At 41.1% G+C, this 21,617-nt stretch overlaps 1 protein-coding gene across 2 annotated transcripts in view; it reads left to right on the top strand.

Moving 5' to 3' along the window:
• The window catches only part of SLC26A5 (solute carrier family 26 member 5), a 39,508-nt gene that overhangs the window by 13,283 nt on the left and 4,608 nt on the right, over positions 1 to 21,617 (top strand). For both annotated transcript variants that reach the window (XM_064444477.1, XM_064444485.1), the window contains 14 exons: positions 1,176 to 1,389; positions 3,142 to 3,281; positions 8,599 to 8,709; positions 9,238 to 9,419; positions 9,962 to 10,126; positions 12,899 to 13,051; positions 14,293 to 14,375; positions 14,470 to 14,617; positions 16,357 to 16,470; positions 16,783 to 16,860; positions 17,744 to 17,839; positions 18,624 to 18,730; positions 19,920 to 19,989; positions 21,337 to 21,429. In XM_064444477.1, coding sequence (XP_064300547.1) covers positions 1,235 to 1,389; positions 3,142 to 3,281; positions 8,599 to 8,709; positions 9,238 to 9,419; positions 9,962 to 10,126; positions 12,899 to 13,051; positions 14,293 to 14,375; positions 14,470 to 14,617; positions 16,357 to 16,470; positions 16,783 to 16,860; positions 17,744 to 17,839; positions 18,624 to 18,730; positions 19,920 to 19,989; positions 21,337 to 21,429 — 1,695 coding nt within the window. In that variant the 5' untranslated portion in view covers positions 1,176 to 1,234. The remainder of the gene's footprint in view (positions 1 to 1,175; positions 1,390 to 3,141; positions 3,282 to 8,598; positions 8,710 to 9,237; positions 9,420 to 9,961; positions 10,127 to 12,898; positions 13,052 to 14,292; positions 14,376 to 14,469; positions 14,618 to 16,356; positions 16,471 to 16,782; positions 16,861 to 17,743; positions 17,840 to 18,623; positions 18,731 to 19,919; positions 19,990 to 21,336; positions 21,430 to 21,617) is intronic.

Below are 21,617 nucleotides of genomic sequence, written 5' to 3'. Positions count from 1 at the left end.
TCTGTCGTAGGAGATAAAGGACTGTGAGCCCCGAGTGGAAAATTTCAGCACCTTCATCAGACTGAAGACTTATGTGGCAATACTTTGCTTCTGGGCAGACTGTATTTGCTGGATCAGAACATTGGACCAATCATGGTTAGCTTTGTCTGAGTGTTTAGGTAGCAGTTTGTTTAATTTCTGCATCGTAACCCTTTCCTAGAAAAGTACTGTATAGCTGAAAACTAAACACCTCTGGGTTAGCTCCCTTGGTTGAAGGCAAACACATGCTTAAGTGACTTGCTGGACTTGAGCCCAAAGGGCTTGTTCACAATTATGGCTCTGTTTCCCATTGCACTCATGTTCTGTCATCAAATGTAGCGCTAGCCAGCATCTCTGCTTAATGATACAGCAATCCTGTCATTTTGCTCATAATTTGGAGTTATGTTTCTTGCCCCATATTTCTAGAAGTAGCCAACACAGGGCAAAGGAATTAAGAGAGTATCTCCTGAACATGTTAAGATGTTTATGGCAATGACTCAGAGGAAATGATGTTTAGAAACCTTCTGGCTAGTTTTAAAATTGTCTATATCTCCTGACTCTTGTTTTAGTGGGCACAGGACTGAGAATAGCAGTAAGTGGCATATCCTTTGAAAGAACAGCTTTTTGAAAGTAGTGAATTGTGTACCCTTGCGATGCTGTGTGGAAAAAGAAGCCTCTGAAATGGATGAGAAAGCAGGTGGATGGATGCAGGAAGGAACTGGCTATTTGGATGAAAGAAGTGTCTTTCTCTGTTTAAGTTGGAGTTCTGCCTTTTGGAGATGGATGTGATGGGTTGTGAGTAAGAAGGAAGTAACTCAGCAATAAAGTAATCTCCCTTCTACACTGACATTTCCTTTAGAAACTGAGGAGGGAAAACCGAGATAAGCATTGCTATAACCTTCCAATTTGTTTCTGCAATTATTTACAAAGTAATTAATGCAAAAGCTGTCTTTACCTAAGAGAAGCATAGATTAGTGGCTTCCATACGGTGAAGATTGTGAGTGTGGTTTATTTACTTACTGCTGTTACAGACAGACTAATTGGTGCTTTTAAACTGCATTCACAGTTCTTGTCTCTAGCTTGTCAAAATACATTCTTTGAAAGGAAATGCCAGGTCCAAGGTTAAAAAATAACCAAACCTATTTTGTCTGCAACAGGTTTTTCAGTGGAGACTGTGGAACTGTTCTTCCTTGGCTCCTGCTCTGTGAGATCAACTATGGAACACACTCAAGAACGTGAAGCATGTCTTGAGCAAATCCAGAGGTATTGTGTGGAGAGACCAATATATAACCAAGAGCTCTTGCAAGGACAGCTGCACAGGCGAGAGAGAACACCTCAAACTTTAAGGCAGAAGATTGCACATTCTTGTCGGTAGGGTTTTTTTGTCTCATTTTATTGCTTAGAAATATTCTAATTCTTAATTGATTCATGCACATAGCTGATAATCGCTTCTAAGAAACCTAAGAGATAAAAGCACTAGTTCTGCTTGATTATTCAGCAAGATTATGATGAAGTTGTATGTGCGTTTTTATATGTTGATACATAACTGTATTACAAAATGTTGGATAAATTAGTAGAATTGCCTTCATCAAAGTGCAAAGGGAAAATATGCAGCATAGGAATGCGAAGTGTTAGCCAAATCATGTGACATGAATTCATAAGACCCAGAAAAATATCTGTCCTTCTTACATGGAAATATTTATGGCCAAATTTGTCTTCACATGATCCTTTCACGGAAGAAGAATGGAGATGTATGACAGCTGTGTAGGAATCTAAATGATTAGTCTAATAAGGACTTGACAGAGGCGTTCTGTAGCTTTTAAGTAACTGCCTTGGAATCTAAGTAGCATCTGGTTAGATAGGAGATGTCTTTAACTGTGTAACTCTTGCTCTGTGGTACCAGAGGATAGTGAAGAGAAACTTAGTCTAGTTAAGTTCTCATTAGCTTTACACTTATCCATGCTTCACTTGCAGATTTGATTCAATTTCTTGCTAGAACCTTGTTCTGCAAGACAACATATGATTTCTACCTGACTGATTGTCTGTGAAATATTCCTGTTCACATGATTTGATAGTTGGAGACTTGCTTTGGTTAATGGAATGACCGTTCTAATGGTAATGGCACCTAATTCCACCTCAAACTTTATCTGCCCTGAGTAAAAGATACGTGGATCAAAACCCTCCTGAGTTATGACTACTTGTGAGTCAATCTGCTTAAGCATGGAGAAATGTGGATGACTCTAGTTCCTCTCTCACTTGTAGCGATAAGCTTCTTCACTATGCAATTTATTCCCATGAGAATTCAGAAATGTTAACAAATCTCTGTAGATTTTTTGTGGTTCCTGCACATAGAAAAGCATTTATATAATCCCAGTGTTACATTTTTGCCCAAGGTTAAGCTTTCTTACCACAGTACAACCAAAGCATGATGCGTGGCAATACTGCATAGAGATATTTATTTCGTGGCTCTACTCATTTGTCATGAGTCAGGGTTTCAAAAGGTTAATAACTGTGCTAAGAGACACAAGGATCAGCGTTGCTGGCTTCAGTACCTTTCCTTTCAGGGTAGATAAGGGTTATGTTCTCAAATAGCATTAAAGTTAGCCTATCAGTACCAGTGATAGTAAAAAGCATTAGTGAGATAATAGTTTTTCAAAAAAGCATAACAATATAAAATGTTATCATCAAAAAAGTGTAAAGCATGCAAATAGTAAATAAAAGTAGGAGAAAACATTGCAAAATACTTAGAGTGAAAACCACTATCAGAAAGCAAGTTATCCTCAGGGCATTGTTACTAGGAATGATCTCAGCAAATTGTTGTGTGACTGCTCAATCGCCCATGGACTTGAACAGTTTCACTTCCCACTGACCTCCAGCCTCACAAGACACTGATTCTCTTCTCCAGTTCTGTAAGGCTTGTGAACAGTAACTAGCATGTGATAAAGGGCTAAATTAACTGGAGCTGTAGTTATTTGTGCTTAAGCTTTGTCCAGAAATTACTGTCACCAGGGTCTGAGCCTGCCTTTAATGGAGCTGTTTCCCTGTGTAGGGATGAAGGGCAATTTTTTAAACCTGTGTTCCCCTGCTAGTGTCTAACTTTTTCTTTCTGCTTTGTATTTTCAGTTGTTCATCTAAGAAAGCCAAGTCTCATCTTTACAGTTTATTACCAATTTTAAAATGGCTTCCCCATTACCCAGTGAAGGAATACTTATTAGGAGACATCATCTCAGGTATAAGCACTGGGGTTATGCAGCTTCCTCAAGGTGAGTGTCTCTCTGGATTTATTTATCCTCCTCTTTGCTTTTTCTGTGTGTGCTTTTATGGTAGCGCCTGGCTTCTTGAACAGGTGCTCATGAGAATAGGATGTGTATTTCAGGTGTGTGTGTGGAGGTCCGTACAGCATTCTGTACAGCATTCAGGCCCTTAAGATGATTCCTTTAAAACTGCAAGTCAGTGATATGCAGCAGACTCTGAAAGAAGCTTACCTCTCTGATCAATGCCAACAGCTCTCAATGACAGAACAACTTTTCCCAGTTGAAGTGCATGTCTAAACCTTTGCTGAATGCACCCAATTATTTTTTGATCTCATCATCCTGAAAGTTGTAGCAAATTTCCTACAGAGGTAGCAGTGTCCAATAGACACGAGACAAGCTTCCTACCCTGGCACGGCCCTCAGATTACTATGCAGCATTGATTTTTCAGGTAGGCAGCGATGAAGTTGCAACAAGAAGTCCAAGGGCAATCAAGAGAGACTTCAGGGCCTTCGGATGGTTGGTTAGGGGATCAAGAGCACAAGTAGTGTTCTCCTCAATCCTTCCATTTGCAGAAAATGATGAGGGAAGAAACAGGAAGAGCCAGCAGATCAATACCTGACTCTGAGCCTGGTGTCACCAGCAGAATTTTGGGTTTTTTGATCATGGTCCGGTCTATGCAACACCGGGCCTGCTGGCAACAGGTGGGGTATACCTGTCTCAAAGGGGGAAGAGTGTCTTTGCACAGGAGTTAGCAGGGCAAATCTAGTTTAAAGCTCTTTAATTTAGAAAGGGAAAAGAGATAAAACCACGCTCACTAGAGATAAGCCTGGGGGCAGCACACCAGTGTTTTATGGACAGTGTGATAGTGAGGTCCTTTGGTCTGCCGTCTCAGTGGAGGTAGGCAATGGAGATCCATGCAGCCACAAAGACACAAGGCTTATGGATGTGTTAGAAACCATGAAGCACCCAAGAATGGTCACATAGGAATTAGGGTTTCTCCTCTCAAAAAGGTGGCAGGATCAATAGCCGAACTGAAGGGCATCTACACCAAAACACACAGCATGGGCAACAAACAGGAGGAGCTGAAATCCATGGTGCAGCAGGAAAATTGTGATATAGTTGCCATCACAGAAACATGGTGACATGACTCGCACAACTGAAGTGCTGCAGTGGATGGCTATAAACTCTTCAGAAGGAATAGGCAAGGAAGGAGAGGCAGTGGGTAGCTCTGTATGTGCCATCACACAGCACATACAGGACAACCAGGTGACCAGACCCAGTCAGCATGGGTTTATAAAAGGCAGGTCCTGCTTGACCAACCTGATCTCCTTCTATGACAAGGTGACCCACATAGTGAATGAGGGGAAGGCTGTGGATGTCATCTACCTAGACTTTAGTAAACCCTTTGACACCGTTTCCCGCAGCATTCTTCTGGAGAAACTGGCTGCTCATGGCTTGGATGGGCATACTCTGCACTGGGTAAAACACTGGCTGGGTGGCCGAGCCCAGAGAGTTGTGGTGAGTGGAGTTAAATGCAGTTGGTGGCCAGTCACAAGTGGTGTTCTCCAGGGCTCAGTTTTGGGGCCAGTCTTGTTTAATGTCTTTATCAATGATCTGGATGAGGGGATATAGTGCACCCCCAGTAAGTTTGCAGATGACACCAAATTGGGCGGGAGTGTTGATCTGCTCGAGGGCAGGAAGGCCCTACAGAGGGACCTGGACAGGCTGGATCAATGGGCTGAGGCCAGCTGTATGAGATTCAACGAGGCCAAGTGCTGGGTCCTGCACTTGGGTCACAACAACCCCATGCAATGCTACAGGCTTGGGGAGGAGTGGCTGGAGAGCTGCCCGGTGGAGAAGGACCTGGGGGTGTTCGTTGACAGCCACCTGAATGTGAGCCAGCAGTGTGCCCAGGTGGCCAAGAAGGCCAACAGCATCGTGGCTTGTATCAGGAATAGTGTGGCCAGCAGGAGCAGGGCAGTGATTGTGCCCCTGTACCCGGCACTGGTGAGGCCACACCTCAAACACTGTGTTCAGTTTTGGGCCCCTCACTACAAGAAGGACATTGAGGGGCTGGAGCGTGTCCAGAGAAGGGCAATGAAGCTGGTGAAGGGTCTGGAGAGCAGGTCTTACGAGGAGCGGTTGAGGGAAATAGGTTGGTTTAGTGTGGAGAAGAGGAGGCTGAGGGGAGACCTTATCGCTCCCTACAACCACCTGAGAAGAGGTTGTAGTGAGGTGGGTGTTGGTCTCTTCTCCTAGGTCACTAGCGATAGGATGAGAGGAAATGGCCTCAGGTTGCACCAGGGGAGGTTTAGATTGGATATTAGGAAAGATTTCTTCACCGAAAGGGTTGTCAAGCACTGGAACAGGCTGCCCAGAGGTGGTGGAGTCACCATCCCTTGAGGTCTTTAAAACACGTGTAGATAAGGTGCTTAGGGACATGGTTTAGTGGTTGACTTGACAGCGCTAGGTTAATGGTTGGACTTGATCGTAAAGGTCTTTTCCAACCTAAACAATTCTATGATTCTATAATGTTTCAGGATAGCAACTGTTGCAAAGAAATGAAACTAAATTCAACCAGACAAGAATGTGCATGAAATCAGAGACCGATCCCTGTTTTTCTCTTAAGGCTAGAATTCACCAGTTTAAGCTGGAACCATAGTAGTGGACAGTGGCTTGGTGGAAATAAATCAAAAGTATCTTCTATAGCAAGAATGAAAATCTGGAGTTTCTATTAAATTACTTGAAAGTTTCACCCCGGGTGGAGCCTGGCCCTGAAGCAGGAGCAGGTTCTGCGGAAGATGAAGAGAAAGCCAGTGTTCACTGTTCTGGTCAGCTCTTGGTGACATAACCAGTGGAATATTTTGTTCAGCCTGACACCTTACAATCAGTGATTTCATAACTGCTGTGGGGTTAGAGAGTGACAGCATTTTTACAGCAGTATCATGGAGTGCCATCACTGCTCTGAAAATGGCAGCTTCACGACAGCCGCCACAGTTCCAGTAGATTTCCCCAGGAGGTCTTGGAGTAGAGGGAGTTCTTGAATTTGTGCAGAGCCTAGTCCATAGAAGTCCTCATGCTAAGGTTAATGTAATTAAGTACCTGTAAGTCTACTTGCATTTTGGCTTATTTCATATTTCCACCTCACTCGTTCCACTTTAGTCTGATTTAATCTGTAAATTCAAGAAGCCTGGATTTTAATAGGCTGAAACATACTAAAGCAATGGAATATCCTAGCTTAGTCTGTGCAGTTGACTTTATTTCTGTAGTTTCCCAGTTTTGTGCAATTTTTTATAATTAAGGATATATTTTCTTACACAAATATATACATCAGCTTATCTTAAACTGATAAGTAATGTGGTTAACTGTCAGGCAAATCTGTCATATACTAGACACAAACATGACCAGATAAGGACGCTAAATTTTAAGTGGTCAGCAGTGAACTTTATACTTGATTTTGTGACTTTGTTTTAAACTAAATATTATTCTTTCCTTCAGTGACTGCAGACATGCCCTTAACTGCTCCTTTCTAAAAAGACAGAAGTTGAACTTGTGTTTTTCTGGAATAGATGTAGTTATAGCAAGCATGAGTTCAAAGAAGCCTGGGAATCATTCCAGAAAGAACTACAGTGACCAGGGTGTTGAAGCCGTGAACTCCTGTCATGTCAATATCTCCTTATTTCCTTGGCACTGACAACCTTTAAAAATGCTGCCAGTGCAAATCAAAAGGAATAAAAGGGTATTCAGGTCAGAAATTTCACACAGACCCACCCTCCCATTTTTGAAACCATTGAATTTTAGTTCTGGCCACTTGTACTGTTACGTTCATCACTGTATTTAAGGCCAGGCTGTAATAGCACAGGATGTTCTGCTGATACTCTTGGCCTGAGAGGTAGCCCCTGAGGCAGAGAATATATGTGGGATGAGTTTCAGAAGTACTTAATGAAAAGCTCATTGCTGCAGTACACTAAACCGTATCATCAGTCCAGGTCTGACAGGAATATGAATTCTTGGTTAGGACTCGCTCATGCCCTAAGCAATGTCTAAGGCAAGGCCGTATGAGCTATTACACTGCCCAAGAGTGCTTGGGTAACACAGAAGTTCCCTTCCTGTTTTTGTTCTTTTGTTGTAGCCTGATACTTTTCTCTCAATTTAAAAATAAATTAATAGGGAGAGGTGTTTTCAAGTATCACTAGCTCTCCATGGTGGGTTAACCATTGCTTCCTTTTGTAATTTGCACTGGACCGTTAAGCTTTTCAGTCCTAACTTGGACCAGTCTGCCCAAGTGCAGTAATGACACACAGCTTCCTCAGGTGCCGTGAGTCTGCACTTGTGAAGGTGAATTGGAGAACCAAGACAAGCCAGGATACAGTGTTTTCTTCTCGAGGCCCATTTGTTCAGTGCTGGTGTTTAATTCTCATTAACACAAGCCATGTAGAACTGTTGATTTTGCTGGAACCGCTGGGGACAGTTGTGCACCACATCACATGGCGCACACAATCTGCTTGTGAGCCTGGTCCCATGATAAGCACACGCTCAGTCACACAGAGGGGGAGGACCACGGGAGGTGTCCCTCCCTGGCATCCCTTAGAGCTGTTCCCCACAGCTCCATTGCCATGTTTGCCAGCCCCCCCCTACAAACAGGAATGGTGTGGATTGCAATTCCACTGCGTGGAACTGACAAGGCTTAATAACAAAAAGGACTTCGTTTATGGGAAGAATATCAGACTGCATAAGCTCTATGACCTTACAGATTGTAAGCAATGATTCTCTGCTTATTTTAAATTTTGGAGCATGTTTTGCAGAAATGTAAACTGTTATGCCATCCCACTCATTCTGGGGTGAGGGAGGAGGGAAGTGTTTAATCAGTCATAGACTACCATGAAGATTGTGTCTGATGAGGCAAGAAGGAGAAAAATCAAGTGTGTCCCACTGGTTATGGCATTTTGGATGTTTCTAATTACATTCTCTGACAGATGAAAACAAAAGCAACAAAAAGTCTTGGCTATTAGAATTACTTCCAGCCACAAAGGCAAAAGAGGAGTGCACAGATGTACATGCAAACATGTGCGTGCACACCTACAGTGCCTGTAACTAAAGACCTCTGGTTTTCTGACTCAAACTGTCAGGTTTCTAGGCACTGCCCTAGAGTATTATGCATGTTGAAGAGTATTTCCTGCAAGACTTCTTGTTTTTTTTAAAAAAACCTGTGATATGTCACTAGATTTCATATTAGGTGAGTTCAATTTTAGTAGGCTTAAATCAATTTGGTTCAGATGGTTTCTTTGTTGTTTACCTAACATAAATATTTGTGTCTGCTTTCTAGGTTTAGCCTATGCTTTGCTGGCAGCCGTTCCCCCAGTGTTTGGCCTATATTCTTCATTTTATCCTGTCTTTCTATATACATTTTTTGGAACCTCCAAGCACATATCAATAGGTATATCTGTATGGATAACTGAAAGTCTGTGTGCGTGTGGTTAATAAAGTTGTAAAAAATAAAACTGGAGAAATAGAAAGTGTAGTTGTTTTCCATAAATTCAGATTTAAGTGAATAGGAGAAACACAATTGTGTCAAACATTAACAGTAATTTTTACTGTTAATTTATCCATCCTACTTAAGAAGGGCATCTTTTATCGGATTAGGTCTAGAAATGTGTGCTGTGAAGTCCTGAACTGTAATTTCATCACTGCAGTCAACTATCCTTGTGGCCAGGATGAATCTTTAAGTTGCATAATAGAAACTGAGATAGAAGAAAATTATGGTGTTTACTTACTGTAGAGGTGTATGTTCACCATCGAACTGGCTTTAATGGTACTGAGTACTGGGGCAGATTTTGGGACTAAAAAATACAATATTTAGAAAACTATTATAGTTTAAGTCCACATATCTCTTAATAAGAGCCACTCCTAATAAAACAACCTGCGAGGATTTAAACCAATTATTTTTGTTTCCCTCTTATTTCAGGCACCTTTGCTGTCATTAGTATGATGGTTGGCGGTGTTGCTGTGAGACAAGTGCCTGAAGAAATTATTTCTGTAGGCTATAATTCTACTAATATTACAGACTCCCTTGAATATTACCACGCTAGGGATACCAAGAGGGTACAGGTAGCTGTGACCCTCGCTTTTCTTTCAGGAATTATCCAGGTACGTACTTGCAGTTTGCTGTAAGGGCAAGTTCAGATGCTGCTGCTAGACTTGCAGTTGCGAGGGGCGCTGGGTCATGGTGGATACCCCGTCAATAGGCTTGTGCTTCAGCACTGCATCACGTAGAATACAGGCTGCTTTGGGGCAGCCACGTAACAGGAGTGGGGGGGGATACATTGGAGGCAGGTCTTTGTCTGGCATCTTGGCTTGACTGGGAAATATGGGACCTCCCTCCTTTCATTTTTTTTTTTTTTCCCAGTCCCATCAGACAATCTCAACCTGATGTTCTCTAATCTGTCCATAAATACATACAAACACCTATGTTTACCCCTAACCCACATTGCACCTGCCAGCAGCATCAAAGAGTTGGTGCATTGATGGCTGCTTACTGAACTGTGGCTTTAGAAAGGCCAAGTTCAGGTTTGCCTGATCTGGCTTGGGCATTGAGGTAAGAAGGGGTGTCCTGTGGCCTGTCTTCTATATGGTGCTTATGTTCAGGCTACAGTGGGAATCACATGGTTATAATTTCTCTTCTTTGTTAGTTGTGTTTAGGTCTCCTTCGATTTGGGTTTGTAGCCATCTACCTAACAGAGCCTCTGGTGCGAGGATTTACTACTGCTGCTGCAGTTCATGTCTTTACTTCTCAATTAAAGTATCTCCTTGGCATTAAGACTAACCGATACAGCGGACCCCTCTCAGTTGTATACGTGAGTAACCGCATGTAATAAACATGCAAATTCTGCATTGTCTGGATCTAGTACTTATGCCTTTTCTTTTTTTTTTTTTTGACACTGGGTATGAGGTCTGTCACAATCCATTGCTGGGTTGAAGAGTTTGGCAGATGTTAAACCCCCTTGCTTTCCAACCGACCTCAGATAATTCTGGGAGGTTGGGGGCGGCTGGGCTTAACTTCTGATTAACTCCAATGTGTTATCATGACTAGGTTCCTTTTACATTCTCAGAAACAGAATTAAGACTCAAAACAGAGTCAAGTGTCAAGTCACTTTATTTGGCCAGAAACAGATACAGGAGAGGAAAGCAAAGAGAGAGAGAAAAAAGGTGGAAAACGGAACGAGTGGGAGAGAGGGAGGGAGAGAGGGGGACTGTAGCAATAGCTATCACCATGGATCTGTGGCAGTCCGTCCAGTCGGTGTGGAGTCTGGGTCTGATGCATCTTTGAAGCCGGTGGAGGGCGAGATGTTCCAGAACATGCATCTGTTGTCTCTGCTGGTTTCCCCTTTTATAAGGTTGCTCTCTCGTGTAGTCAATAACTGTTCTGCATACCCCTGCCTCCCACTCAGTGGTGGGGCGCATGCCCAGTACTGTCACTAGAGGGTGCTTGAAAGTTCTAGAAGATTTGAGCCTCCCCCTCTATATGTTGCCTGTCGGCCTTGAGCCCAGGCATATGCGTGAAGGATGTGTACCCTGAGATAAGGGGCACACATTCCTGTCAGGTCGACCTTGGTGATTAAACTGTTCCATTCGGCTGCCATAGTGATCAGGCTTTGGTAGTGAAACTTGCCTGCCAACAACGTTGAGACAAGTTTCTAGTCCCTGACAAGGCTTTTAAGTGCCATAGCAATATATGAGCATCTTCAAGTGCAGTCTGGATGTGACTTGATAGATCAGCATGGTCTGAGATGGGTGGATTTCAGGATTCTGATAAATGTAGTTCTGTAATATGAATAGATAATGTTCATTGAAGCAAGTCTCTTGTACGTTGTGGAAAAGTGTGCTATGAGAACGCTTCACTTGTAGACCAGACATGTTTTGGAAAGCTAGGAAATGTTATTCTCAGAACCTTGCCCGGTCTGTATTTCTTTAATTTCACACACAATTCCTGATGGGAGTATTCTTCATTTCCTGTTTGTAAGCTGTTTTGTAGTGTGGTTGGACACAAAGTGCCGTGTCATCATAAACGACCTGTTCTTTAGAGTAGTGGGAAAAACTAGTTTGAAATAAGGACACACGGTGTAAAACACCACTATTTATCAAAGACCCTAAGCATTAAAACATTGTTCAGAGCGTGTAGGGATGCAGTATTTGGCATAGCTCATAACCTAATCTTCCATTCACCTTCTAACACACAGAGATGTGAGAAGACAAAAGAAAAACCATGCAGTGTAAAGCTATGATTTGATTAGTATGGCTTATGTAAAACCAAAAGTTCTTGCTTGCTGGAACTTAAAATTGACAGTTGTGCTCTGAAAAAAAGTAATGGATACCATGCAGCTAATTATTTGTTTAAAGGGACGTTTCTAATTGAAATCACAACCAAAGCTTTTAAATTTTTTATGAGCATTACTTTTCTTGCTGTTATGAACAAGCAGAGTTGAAATGCATCTGAATCTGATTAGCCTGCCAGTCTAGGAAGCCCCGAGTTGTTATCACAAAATCAATGCTCTGATTTTGCAGAATAGATCTCCTGAGTGGAAGAATGGGGAAGATCTCAGATACCTGAAAACCCAAGCTTTTGGGCAGATTGATGGCTCAGCAATAATGAAGTTTCAGGATTTTGACTACATGGAGGCTATAGAAAAACACTTTGTGGGAATCTTTCTTGTGTATTGGTGCAGATATAACAAACCTTTTGGAAACAAGGCTGCACTATTGATTAATTCCTAAATTTGCTGTTTAGTTCACTAATCCAGAAAGCAGACATACTGACTACCAGTCAAATAGGAGGGAAGGTATACATTCAAGACGTACTGCCAGGACAGCTTGGATGTATAATATCCTGATAGTTGCTGTAATTTTTCTTCAGTCTAAAGAAGGGTATGTACACCTTCTTTCAAATACCTCTGCAGAGGTCATTTATTTATTTCTATTTTTTTTAATGCAGTGGAAGGAGGAGAAGTAATTGGTAGGGAAATCATTTACCATCTAGCAACCTGTGTGTTCCAGCAAGCTTTCTTTTCTGACACCCTTTTAATAACATTTTCAACTAAAAGATCTTTGGAAGAATGGCCAGTTCAGCAGTGTTGCAAGATCGCTGTTATTTAATCATATTGCGATGGTAACCTTAATGGTTGTATCAGCAGCTTTATTGTTTTAGAGTGGTTGATACAGCTTTAAGTAGATGTGACTTGCCAAAGAATATATTAAGGTATTAGAGGGAGTTTGCATTTATTGCTTTCAGGTAGCTGCCAGCATGAAATATGTTTGAAAATGTTGAGGATAAGAGGTGTGGTTTAGTTTAGAATTTTTTCCCCATTATAGTTTTTTCTCCAAAGTTTTGCCCCATTTGAGGAAGACTGATATTGTAAATGATTGCAAGTGCATCTCCCTCACTGAAATACTCTGAACTTCTGTGTTCTGTGGGAACAATGGGGAATTTGGTGAGGCACTGATTCGCTGTGGTTATAAATGCAGAATAAAAGCACAGCTGAATGGCAGTGTATAATTTCCTCTTTTGTAGCAAATCTTCATGAAGATTGTATTTTCTTTGGAATAATTATGATACTTCTGTTGCGTTACAGAGCATAGCTGCTGTGCTTTCAAAAATAACAACGACCAATATTGCTGCATTGATTGTTGGATTAACATGCATTGTTCTATTGTTGATTGGCAAGGAAATCAATGTCCGGTTTAAGAAGAAACTCCCAGTTCCTATTCCTATGGAGATCATTGTGGTAAGCCAGTTGTGAAATTCTATGGCTAGATTATATAACTACTCTAAAGCTGTAGAAACTATCTCATTTTCTATCAAGTCTTACTGAGCTTTAGAATAACTTATGTTGAACATTATTCATTTGAGTCTTGATCCAGTTGACGGTTTGGATACTCACAAGGTTAGGGACTGACATGCCCAAGTTTTAGGCGTGAAGTCCCAGAGGAGAATTGAAAACCCAGTTAAACACTCATAGTCCGCTATGGCAATGGGTAGGTAGCGATTTGTTGTAAAACCCACTCTGTCCTGGAGTTTTGGTATCTGAATGATCCTCTGCAAGGCATGCCTCTGAGTGGTGTTCCCCACCTGGAGTCCAAGAGCTCAGAACCCCCTCCTGAAGGAAGGTGCTCACAGACACCTGTTTCAGAGGTTCTGCAGGGCTTGCTTGCTTTTTAAAATGCAGTGGTAGAAAGAAGAGCAGGAACCAGTGGGACTTAATACTTAACCTTCCTTTCTCTGTTTCTGAGACTGACTGCAGCATTGATTCTGTTTCAAATGACTACTCTGAAATACATGGATAAAAAAGACTATCTTAATACACAAAAAGCCCACATCTCAGATAACCTTTCACCTTTAAAAGTGGTTGGATTTAAAAATGAGTTATCAGTTAACTAAAGCTCTCAAACAACCTGCACAAAATCAGAGCCAAGGAAGGGAATAACTGAAGGTATGGGTACAGTCTAGGTAGAAGGAACAAAGAAAGGGGATGCCGTTGAGGGATGATGGAGGCAGTGTAATAGGGTATTTGATAGTAAGGCAATAGCAAAGCTATCTTACACCTGTTCCTTTCACTGCTGCTGCACCAGTTCTGTTTACAAATAGCACACAGGTTAAGGACATGAAAATAAGGCAGTGCAAACATCCTTGGCCCGTCCTTGTATTTGATTTCCCAATACGCTGTTCTGCCTGAGATTGGGTCCAGCAAAGGGAATTTGGGATATTCAGATCATAGCATAGCATGTTGCATCTAACTGTTCCCAAGAAAAAATAATAAAACCAGTGGAGGTTGAACATGGTCAAGGGAAAATTGTGATACTTCCTCCTTTTTATCTGCTTCTTTACCCCCTAGCTCTTACAAAAACTTACTGACAAATAAAGTAATCCCTTGTGTGTTTTATTCATAATCAGCTAACTATTGTTAGTCCTTCAGGTGGCTTCATCTCTTTCTAGCTGATGTTCACAAATGTGTTTGTGGTTTTTTAGGTAATTATTGGCACAGGAGTTTCAGCTGGAATGAATCTGAGTGAGTCATACAAAGTGGATATTGTTGGGAATATTCCTCAAGGGTAGGGATGATATATTCTTATTCAAACTATACCTTTTCCTTTTGGTATGTAGCTTTTATTATAGTAACTTGTAAATATTTATTTCATCTCTAAGGTTGTGTGCACCTGCAGTTCCTGAGATTCAGCTCATCCCAGCAATATTTGTAGATGCAATAGCAATAGCAATAGTTGGATTTTCAATGGCTGTATCAATGGCCAAGATCTTTGCCCTTAAACACGGTTACACCATTGACGGGAATCAGGTAAAAGTATTGGGGTTGTTTTGCTAAATAGTCTCAGTAGCACCTTTGTTACATTGTTAAAGTAGAATGGGATATTGGGCAAAAATGAGTTTTTCTTTTGTAGCGGAATCAGTATCAGGGTTTTGACAGCCTACCCATTTAAATGGCAAGAATTATTTTAAGTTTTTCTTCTGGCTGTGTTTTAATAACTAATTGCACTTTTAGCTTCATTTTGGGAAACTTGCTTCTGTTAGGCTTGGACATATGCATGACTATTAATTGTTGGGGCAGACGTTACTTAGCCTACTGTCCTGATGGGCAGCTACTTTATCTCCGCTTTCTGTAACAGAGCAAAGCATAGAGTTCCCATATGATAAATACAATGCCTTACGTGTCAAAGAACTATTATCTAAGGTTTAGAAATTCCAATTATGTTTTATAGTTTCTTTTTATTCCCACCCATTGCAAATAGGCAGCTCATCGTTTTCTAGGGCAGCAATTGGCCCTGTCCATGGTTAGCATTCTGATGATTATTTGAGTGATAAAGGCTGTGGTTAGGGACTCTCTAAAACTAAAATGATATGTCATCCTCACCTCCTCTGTCCTTCCTGTGCAGTTTAGACTCAATATTGCAATTAGATTATTGGCTGATATCACTGTGGTGTTAAGGGAGACAGAGTTCATATGCTGTAACTCATTTCCTACAGCAAGCATCTGACAGGGCACAGATCAGCTGTTCCCTCTTCTCAAATGACTGTCTCACTCTAAGAGTAAATGGAGTTTAAATTACTTTTACCTACAGACTGTTACATCTAGTCAGACGAACCTCATCCTTCACATTGTTTTCTGTTACCCAAAAGAGAAGAGGACAAATCCGTAGCTGCATGAATGGAATCAGCACTATTTACGTTAGTTAAAGTAATCACCACGGACCTGAGTTAAGCATCTAGAGCTTTTTCCTCAGGAGGTGCCAGATGCCTCTTCACCTAGATGTTAAACTCCCTGTCACCTGATGCAACGCATGCTGAGCGTTTAAATGGATCAAAAAAAGGATTGTACAAATGCAAAGAGAAAAAAGTAATTGAGAACTATTGAAAAACGTATAAATCAAATCGCTTTAGTTACAAGTAGTAGGGTGCAGAGTAATCTGGGGAGGCTTCATTACAAGCAAATACTTTCTTAGGTGTCAGAAACACAGAACGGAGGCAGATGGAGCTCTGATCACACTCACAATAACAGTTCTCGTGGGATCTTCCTGACAAAACAGTGGGCACACATTGTTTTTTTCATGTATAGCAAGGGATTACCACCCATGGAAACACAGCAAAAGCTGCTTTTGCTTGTAATAGTACGAAATAGATAGTTTAGAGTGGGAAGCAAAGAACAGTATTTGTATGAGAAACCATTTTCCATGTATATTCAGTGTTAAAATTCAAGTTATCCTGAGGCTGAAGAAATCTTCAAAACAAGCAATGCTGTCATTCATTTTAGTTTTCAGTGTGACTCATTACGGTAACATTTAAGGATGGGAAATGTCTCAAAGTATCTGATGAAGTGTTCAACAGATGATTTAACATGCATCATCTTGCACGTGTGTGAGAACCAGAAGTATAAGCTACAATAAGGTTGCTTATTCTCTACGATAAGGTTCCTAGAAAGCACTGTAAATAAGATGTGGTTATTAACATGTATGGATAGCTCCAGCTTTGTACAGTTGCTAGGTATAACTGCCTTTTGTTTCACTCTGTTGTTTAATGCAGGAACTTATTGCCTTGGGAATATGCAACTCTGTGGGGTCATTTTTCCAAAGCTTTTCAATCACTTGCTCTATGTCTCGGAGTCTTGTTCAGGAAAGCACCGGTGGGAAAACTCAGGTATGTAAACCAAAATTTTGAGTCAAAGCATGCTTTTTGGACCTCCAAAGCTGAAGTCTGAAGCCTCACTAGATTACGAGATTTCTCTGCCTGGGCCAGAAGGAATAACTGGAGTTTCCCATGTTCAAATCCAGGTTGGGCCAGGATAGCAGGCTGCGAGACAGTAAAAATGATGAACTGAGTGGGAGAGATCAAAAGCCACTTGTGCTTTCCACAAGGCTGGTTGTTCAAGAGGGGTTAGCTAATCAGTAGTATTGCCTGTTGGGGGCACTTGTTGATGCTCTGACATCATTTCTTGCTGCTTTTGTTCAGATTGCAGGTGCACTCTCTTCAATTATTGTTCTGTTGGTACTTGTGGCTATTGGATACCTCTTTGAACCACTTCCACAGGTAAGGGAGTTTTGCTTGGCAGGCATTGCATCATCAGTGAACAGAGGCCAGTGAGTATTGCTTAAAATGGAGATTGCAGAATCATTAGTAAGCAAACAGGCCTTGATCCTGAAACCTTTAAATTTTGTATGCATTTTTGCTGTAAGTTAGACTAGGAATTCATAATATTTTGAAGGATCTGGCATGCTTTGTTGTTGTTGTTTTTAATAATGGGCATTCTGGACTCTGTCTTTGGAACATTAAAATGATACCTTCAGACAATTCCCCTTTGCAGCATAGGAATTATGGGAAGAGGTTAAAAAGTTACTTTCTCTTAAAGTAACAGCTCAGCTGGGAAAGGCTAGCTGATGGCTCAGCAGGAGTTGGTTTAGGTGCACTTTTACTTGTATAAAAATATATTTACATGAATAAACATATTCTCACTTTAAAAGAAAAAAAGGTTGGTTGTGGGGCATGCATAGGATGATATGCAGTTCCTGAGTGTGTTTTTTTTATAGGAGATGTACCTTGGGTTACACCTATATGACACTTGAGGAAATGTTGCAGTATATTGTAGAGAAACTTGAATATGAGATTATAGCCGAGCTGCTTCAGGCACTACAGGCACTGTAATTGCATGGAGTTCAGGAATATGTGATTTCTCTTGGCCAGGAAAGAGTAAGTCAAACTGTACTGGCTCTGGCTTGCCATTTCTGCAGCTCCAGTAAAAGCATATCTCCACTGAACTACTTGAAAAGTTCATGTTCTAAGTGGACCATCTGTTCAGTAGACTTATATCGGTTACACAAAGCACAGAAATATGGTTATTTGTGATGATTTGAAGTTTTTATGTGGCACTGGATTTATTTTGCTTCTGAAAATTGTATTTGTGTAATATTCCTAGACAGTGCTAGCTGCAATTGTAATGGTGAACCTGAAAGGAATGTTTAAACAGTTTGGAGATGTCGCGCACCTCTGGAGAACCAGTAAGATTGAACTGGTGAGTAATACACAGTTCGGTTTGTATATTTTACTGTATTAAATTCGCTGTTCCTCCTCTTCCTAACCCCCAAAACAGGGTGGAAACTTATCAAGGAGTTATAAATTGGGTGTTGCATTGCAGATGAACAGAAGACACGGACCTGTAAGTACCCTAGGAGAGTGATCTGTGGCAGACCAGAATGTTTTTGTTGTTGTTCAACAACCTTTAACTCAGGTCAGAAGTAGTTTGGTTGCAGTAAAAGCAAAGCTTTTGCAGTGTTGCTATAGGAACTGCACTGGAGACTGTGGGAATGTCTGAGAAGAATTTGAAATACAGAGTAACAAAGGAAACTACTTGAAGGTATTTGCCATCTTTAAGACAATCCGAAAACCTGGCTGGAGTGGGCCAGAACTAAGAGAGTATTGCAGGGAACAATTTAGTGGCATTTTTTTCCTGGATAAACTGGCTAATGAAGTAGGAGAGAGCTGCTTGCAGGTCTTGCTTTTTTGTTTTGTTTTGTTTTTAATCCTAAGGTATTTGGAGTCCGATAGTTACGTAGGATTCCTTGGAGAACAGGACCTAAGATGTTACTACGTGATAGTTTGTCAGATGTTATGTTAGTGCTCCTTGAGCTCTTATGCCCTTCTGAAAGGTTAAGGCAATTACAGTCTGCAGTCATGATGGATTACATTATAGCCTATTCCTGAACAGAAGTGATACATAGGTTTTAAGGCTGAATTATGCTGGTTTTGCTGTTAACAGAAGAGGATGCATAATAATTCAGAGCTTTTCTTTGTTTTAGGCCATCTGGGTGGTAGCTTTTGTGGCTTCTCTTTTCCTGGGACTAGACTACGGTTTGCTTACTGCAGTAGCATTTGCGATGATAACCATTATTTACAGAACACAAAGGTCAGATTTCTTTTTTATCGTATTAGTATTTGCTGATCTTCTGTGTGGTTTTGTTTGTTTAAGGGCTGCAAATAAGCAGAAGACCTTTCTAACCTCTTCAACTGCATGCAGTATAGAATCTGCTTCATAATGTAGATCATGCCCTGTGGCTCTGATCCAGGGTTCACATTTCATTTTTCTGAGAACAAAATTTCTAGATCGCATGAAGCTTGGAATTCCAACAGTAAACAGAAGAATCCTGATTTCTTATTGGTTAATCTTGTTTACTTTTTTTAATGCCTAGAGTTCAGAAATTCAAATCCGTTTGATGCTGGTTTCACTAAATGATTACATTTTGTGTGCACTAATTGTCACAGTCAAGCAGAAGCTTTGTTAGGTTATCACTGGATGAATGTTTAGGTATTTTATAAGAAAGTTCTAATTCATCAGGAAATTTTACCTGCCCTTCTAGTTTTTCAAATCACTTCTCACCTCTCCCCATTCAAATTGACAAAGTTTTTACTGTGAAGGTTTCCAGTTCTACAGCAAAATGATTTCTTGCATGTGTGGATAGGGCTATTATGTGAGGCTTCTAGGCTCAAGGTCCGGGATAGCTTGGTGGAAAATATATAAAAGTGCTGGTTTCAGTCTTCATTGGAATGAAACCAAATTCTGAGATCTCCGCTTTGCATAAATAAGAGTATTTTTCTGCCATCTCTATACGGTTTTGTTCTTGCAAACAGAACCGTAATGCACTTTGCTGTCATGCTGCTTGTGAGTTTGGAATATTCATCTTCTCAGGCACTGTCTGGGGAGGAGAGCAGCTCTTTGAAATTGCAGCATGTTTTCTGCTGGTATGAGTTTACATATTTGCAAGATGGTTGATGGAGTTGCACAAGTTCATGCCAAAGAGAACTTGCCCTGTACCTTTGCATGCTTTGGCCCATGCTTTTCAGAAAATGATGTTACAGTGCTAAGTTTCTGTGTTGTTTTTTGCACCAACATAAGCAAACTTGTCTAGTCACTACATGGCCCCTTTATCATGCTCCTGCCACAAAACTGCCCACTGCATTCGACCACATTTAGATAAGCCTGTACCAGATGAGCACTGCAGAATGACCATTTAAAATAAGTTTCAATCTGTACTGAGTACTCACTTTTCCACTTTACAAGGGATAATACTGTAACATTTGCTTCCACTTCTCTGTAGCCCTCAATACAGAATCCTGGGTCAGGTTCCTGACACTGACATCTACTGTGACGTGGAAGAGTATGAAGAGGTAGGAGTGTATTCCTCTTCACTGAAGAGTTTTATGTAGTATAGCAAAGACAACAGTGGCATTTTGCTGCTTAGCCCTACCATTCTGCACATACAGTGCTGCTTGCCTGGCATTCACCTGTGCTGAAGGGGAGGAAAATAAATTTAATTTTAGTAGTAAAAGCTATTGTGTTCAAAATGCTAGCTTTTTTATACTGCACATATATTTGACAAGGATGTATCAAAAGTAACCTTTATACTAGTTTATACAAGTGCATGCAAGGCGACCTTCTTTACTTGTGTGGCAGTATTGCATGAAATCCATGGAACCTAGAACCCAGACTGATCTCCTCTTCAGAACTGCACAAACGGTTCATAATAGCATCTCCCTGCCTCCACCCATTCCCCCACTCGTTAAATATACATGATTAATGGCCCAATTGCTCACCATGCACTTAGCTCCTTATAAATGCCATTTCATTCAACCAAGAGTCAGTGAAAGCAGTACATTTTGTCAATATAATGGATTCTAAATGTGCTGTATTTATTCACAAACAGCAACTACAGTTTTCTGCGCTCTCTGCCATGTTCTCAGAGCCTGCTTCAGCTGCCGTGAAGGCCTCATCCCTCTTTACTAAGGAACCAGTCTGTAAAAATCTGTGTGAAAGCATTCTCTCACCAGCAGCTCTGCTTTGAATATGATACAAAGCAGAAGTATATGTGAGCATGTTTATAGCTGTATGCAAAGAAGAGGAGACTCCATTTTTGTTATACTGAATGCAGTTAGCATTTCCTCCTCCTGTATAAAGTTGGGGTTGGCAGCATATGGCAGGCTGGGCGTCTGCTGCTGGCCGGGTCATGTGCATGTAAAATGTCAGAATGCACCCTGTTTAGAGGCGACTTCACTTAAAGTAAAGAAGTGATATTGAGACCTTACTGAAGGCCTTTTAAAAATGGAAGAAAAGAAAGCAGAGACAAGAAAGAGAGAAGTCAGTCATACCTGTAGGAAGGGAGCGTAAAAGGAAGCATTCCTAGATCTCCATGATTTCCTAATGTTAATGCGAGCTGCAGATAGCAACATCAGTGAACTGCAAATATTTAATTCCTTTTTATGGCTGTACGTGTCATTAAGAAGGAAAAATGTTACATGGCATTGATTGTGTGCAACATTACACTGGGAAAGGTGGAAGTTCTGATCTTCTGATTGTCTTTGCTCACAACAGTGCCGACCTTCTTTGTTTGACACATGCTGATAGCCATTCAGGATTGGCTGTTGGGCTGCATGTTCATGTGTCTTGTGATCACACGGGTGCTTTTCTTCTGGTGCAGGCAATACTTAACTGTGCACACCCAATATTCTTTTCCTTAGGTTAAAGAATATCCCGGAATAAAAATATTCCAAGCTAACGCATCACTTTATTTTGCCAATAGTGAGTCATATACAAGTGCACTGAAGAAAAAGGTGAGTCAAGTGAATTCTTTAATGTCTGTGTCTTGAAAATTCAGACTGGCTTCTGAAATATGCTCATCTTTCAGCCCCTTGAGAGCAGCCCCTAGCACAGTGTTTCTCACCCTGTGTCCCCTGGTGATCACTAAAATATGAGAAAGTGACCCTCCAGCAAACTGCAAATCATCCGAGGAAGCAACAAC

The sequence above is a fragment of the Phalacrocorax carbo genome, chromosome 1 (genome assembly GCF_963921805.1).
Source record: "Phalacrocorax carbo chromosome 1, bPhaCar2.1, whole genome shotgun sequence".
Taxonomy (NCBI): Eukaryota; Metazoa; Chordata; class Aves; order Suliformes; family Phalacrocoracidae; genus Phalacrocorax; species Phalacrocorax carbo.
Note: the sequence above shows the minus strand (reverse complement) of the source record. Positions and strands in the feature narration are given on the sequence as shown.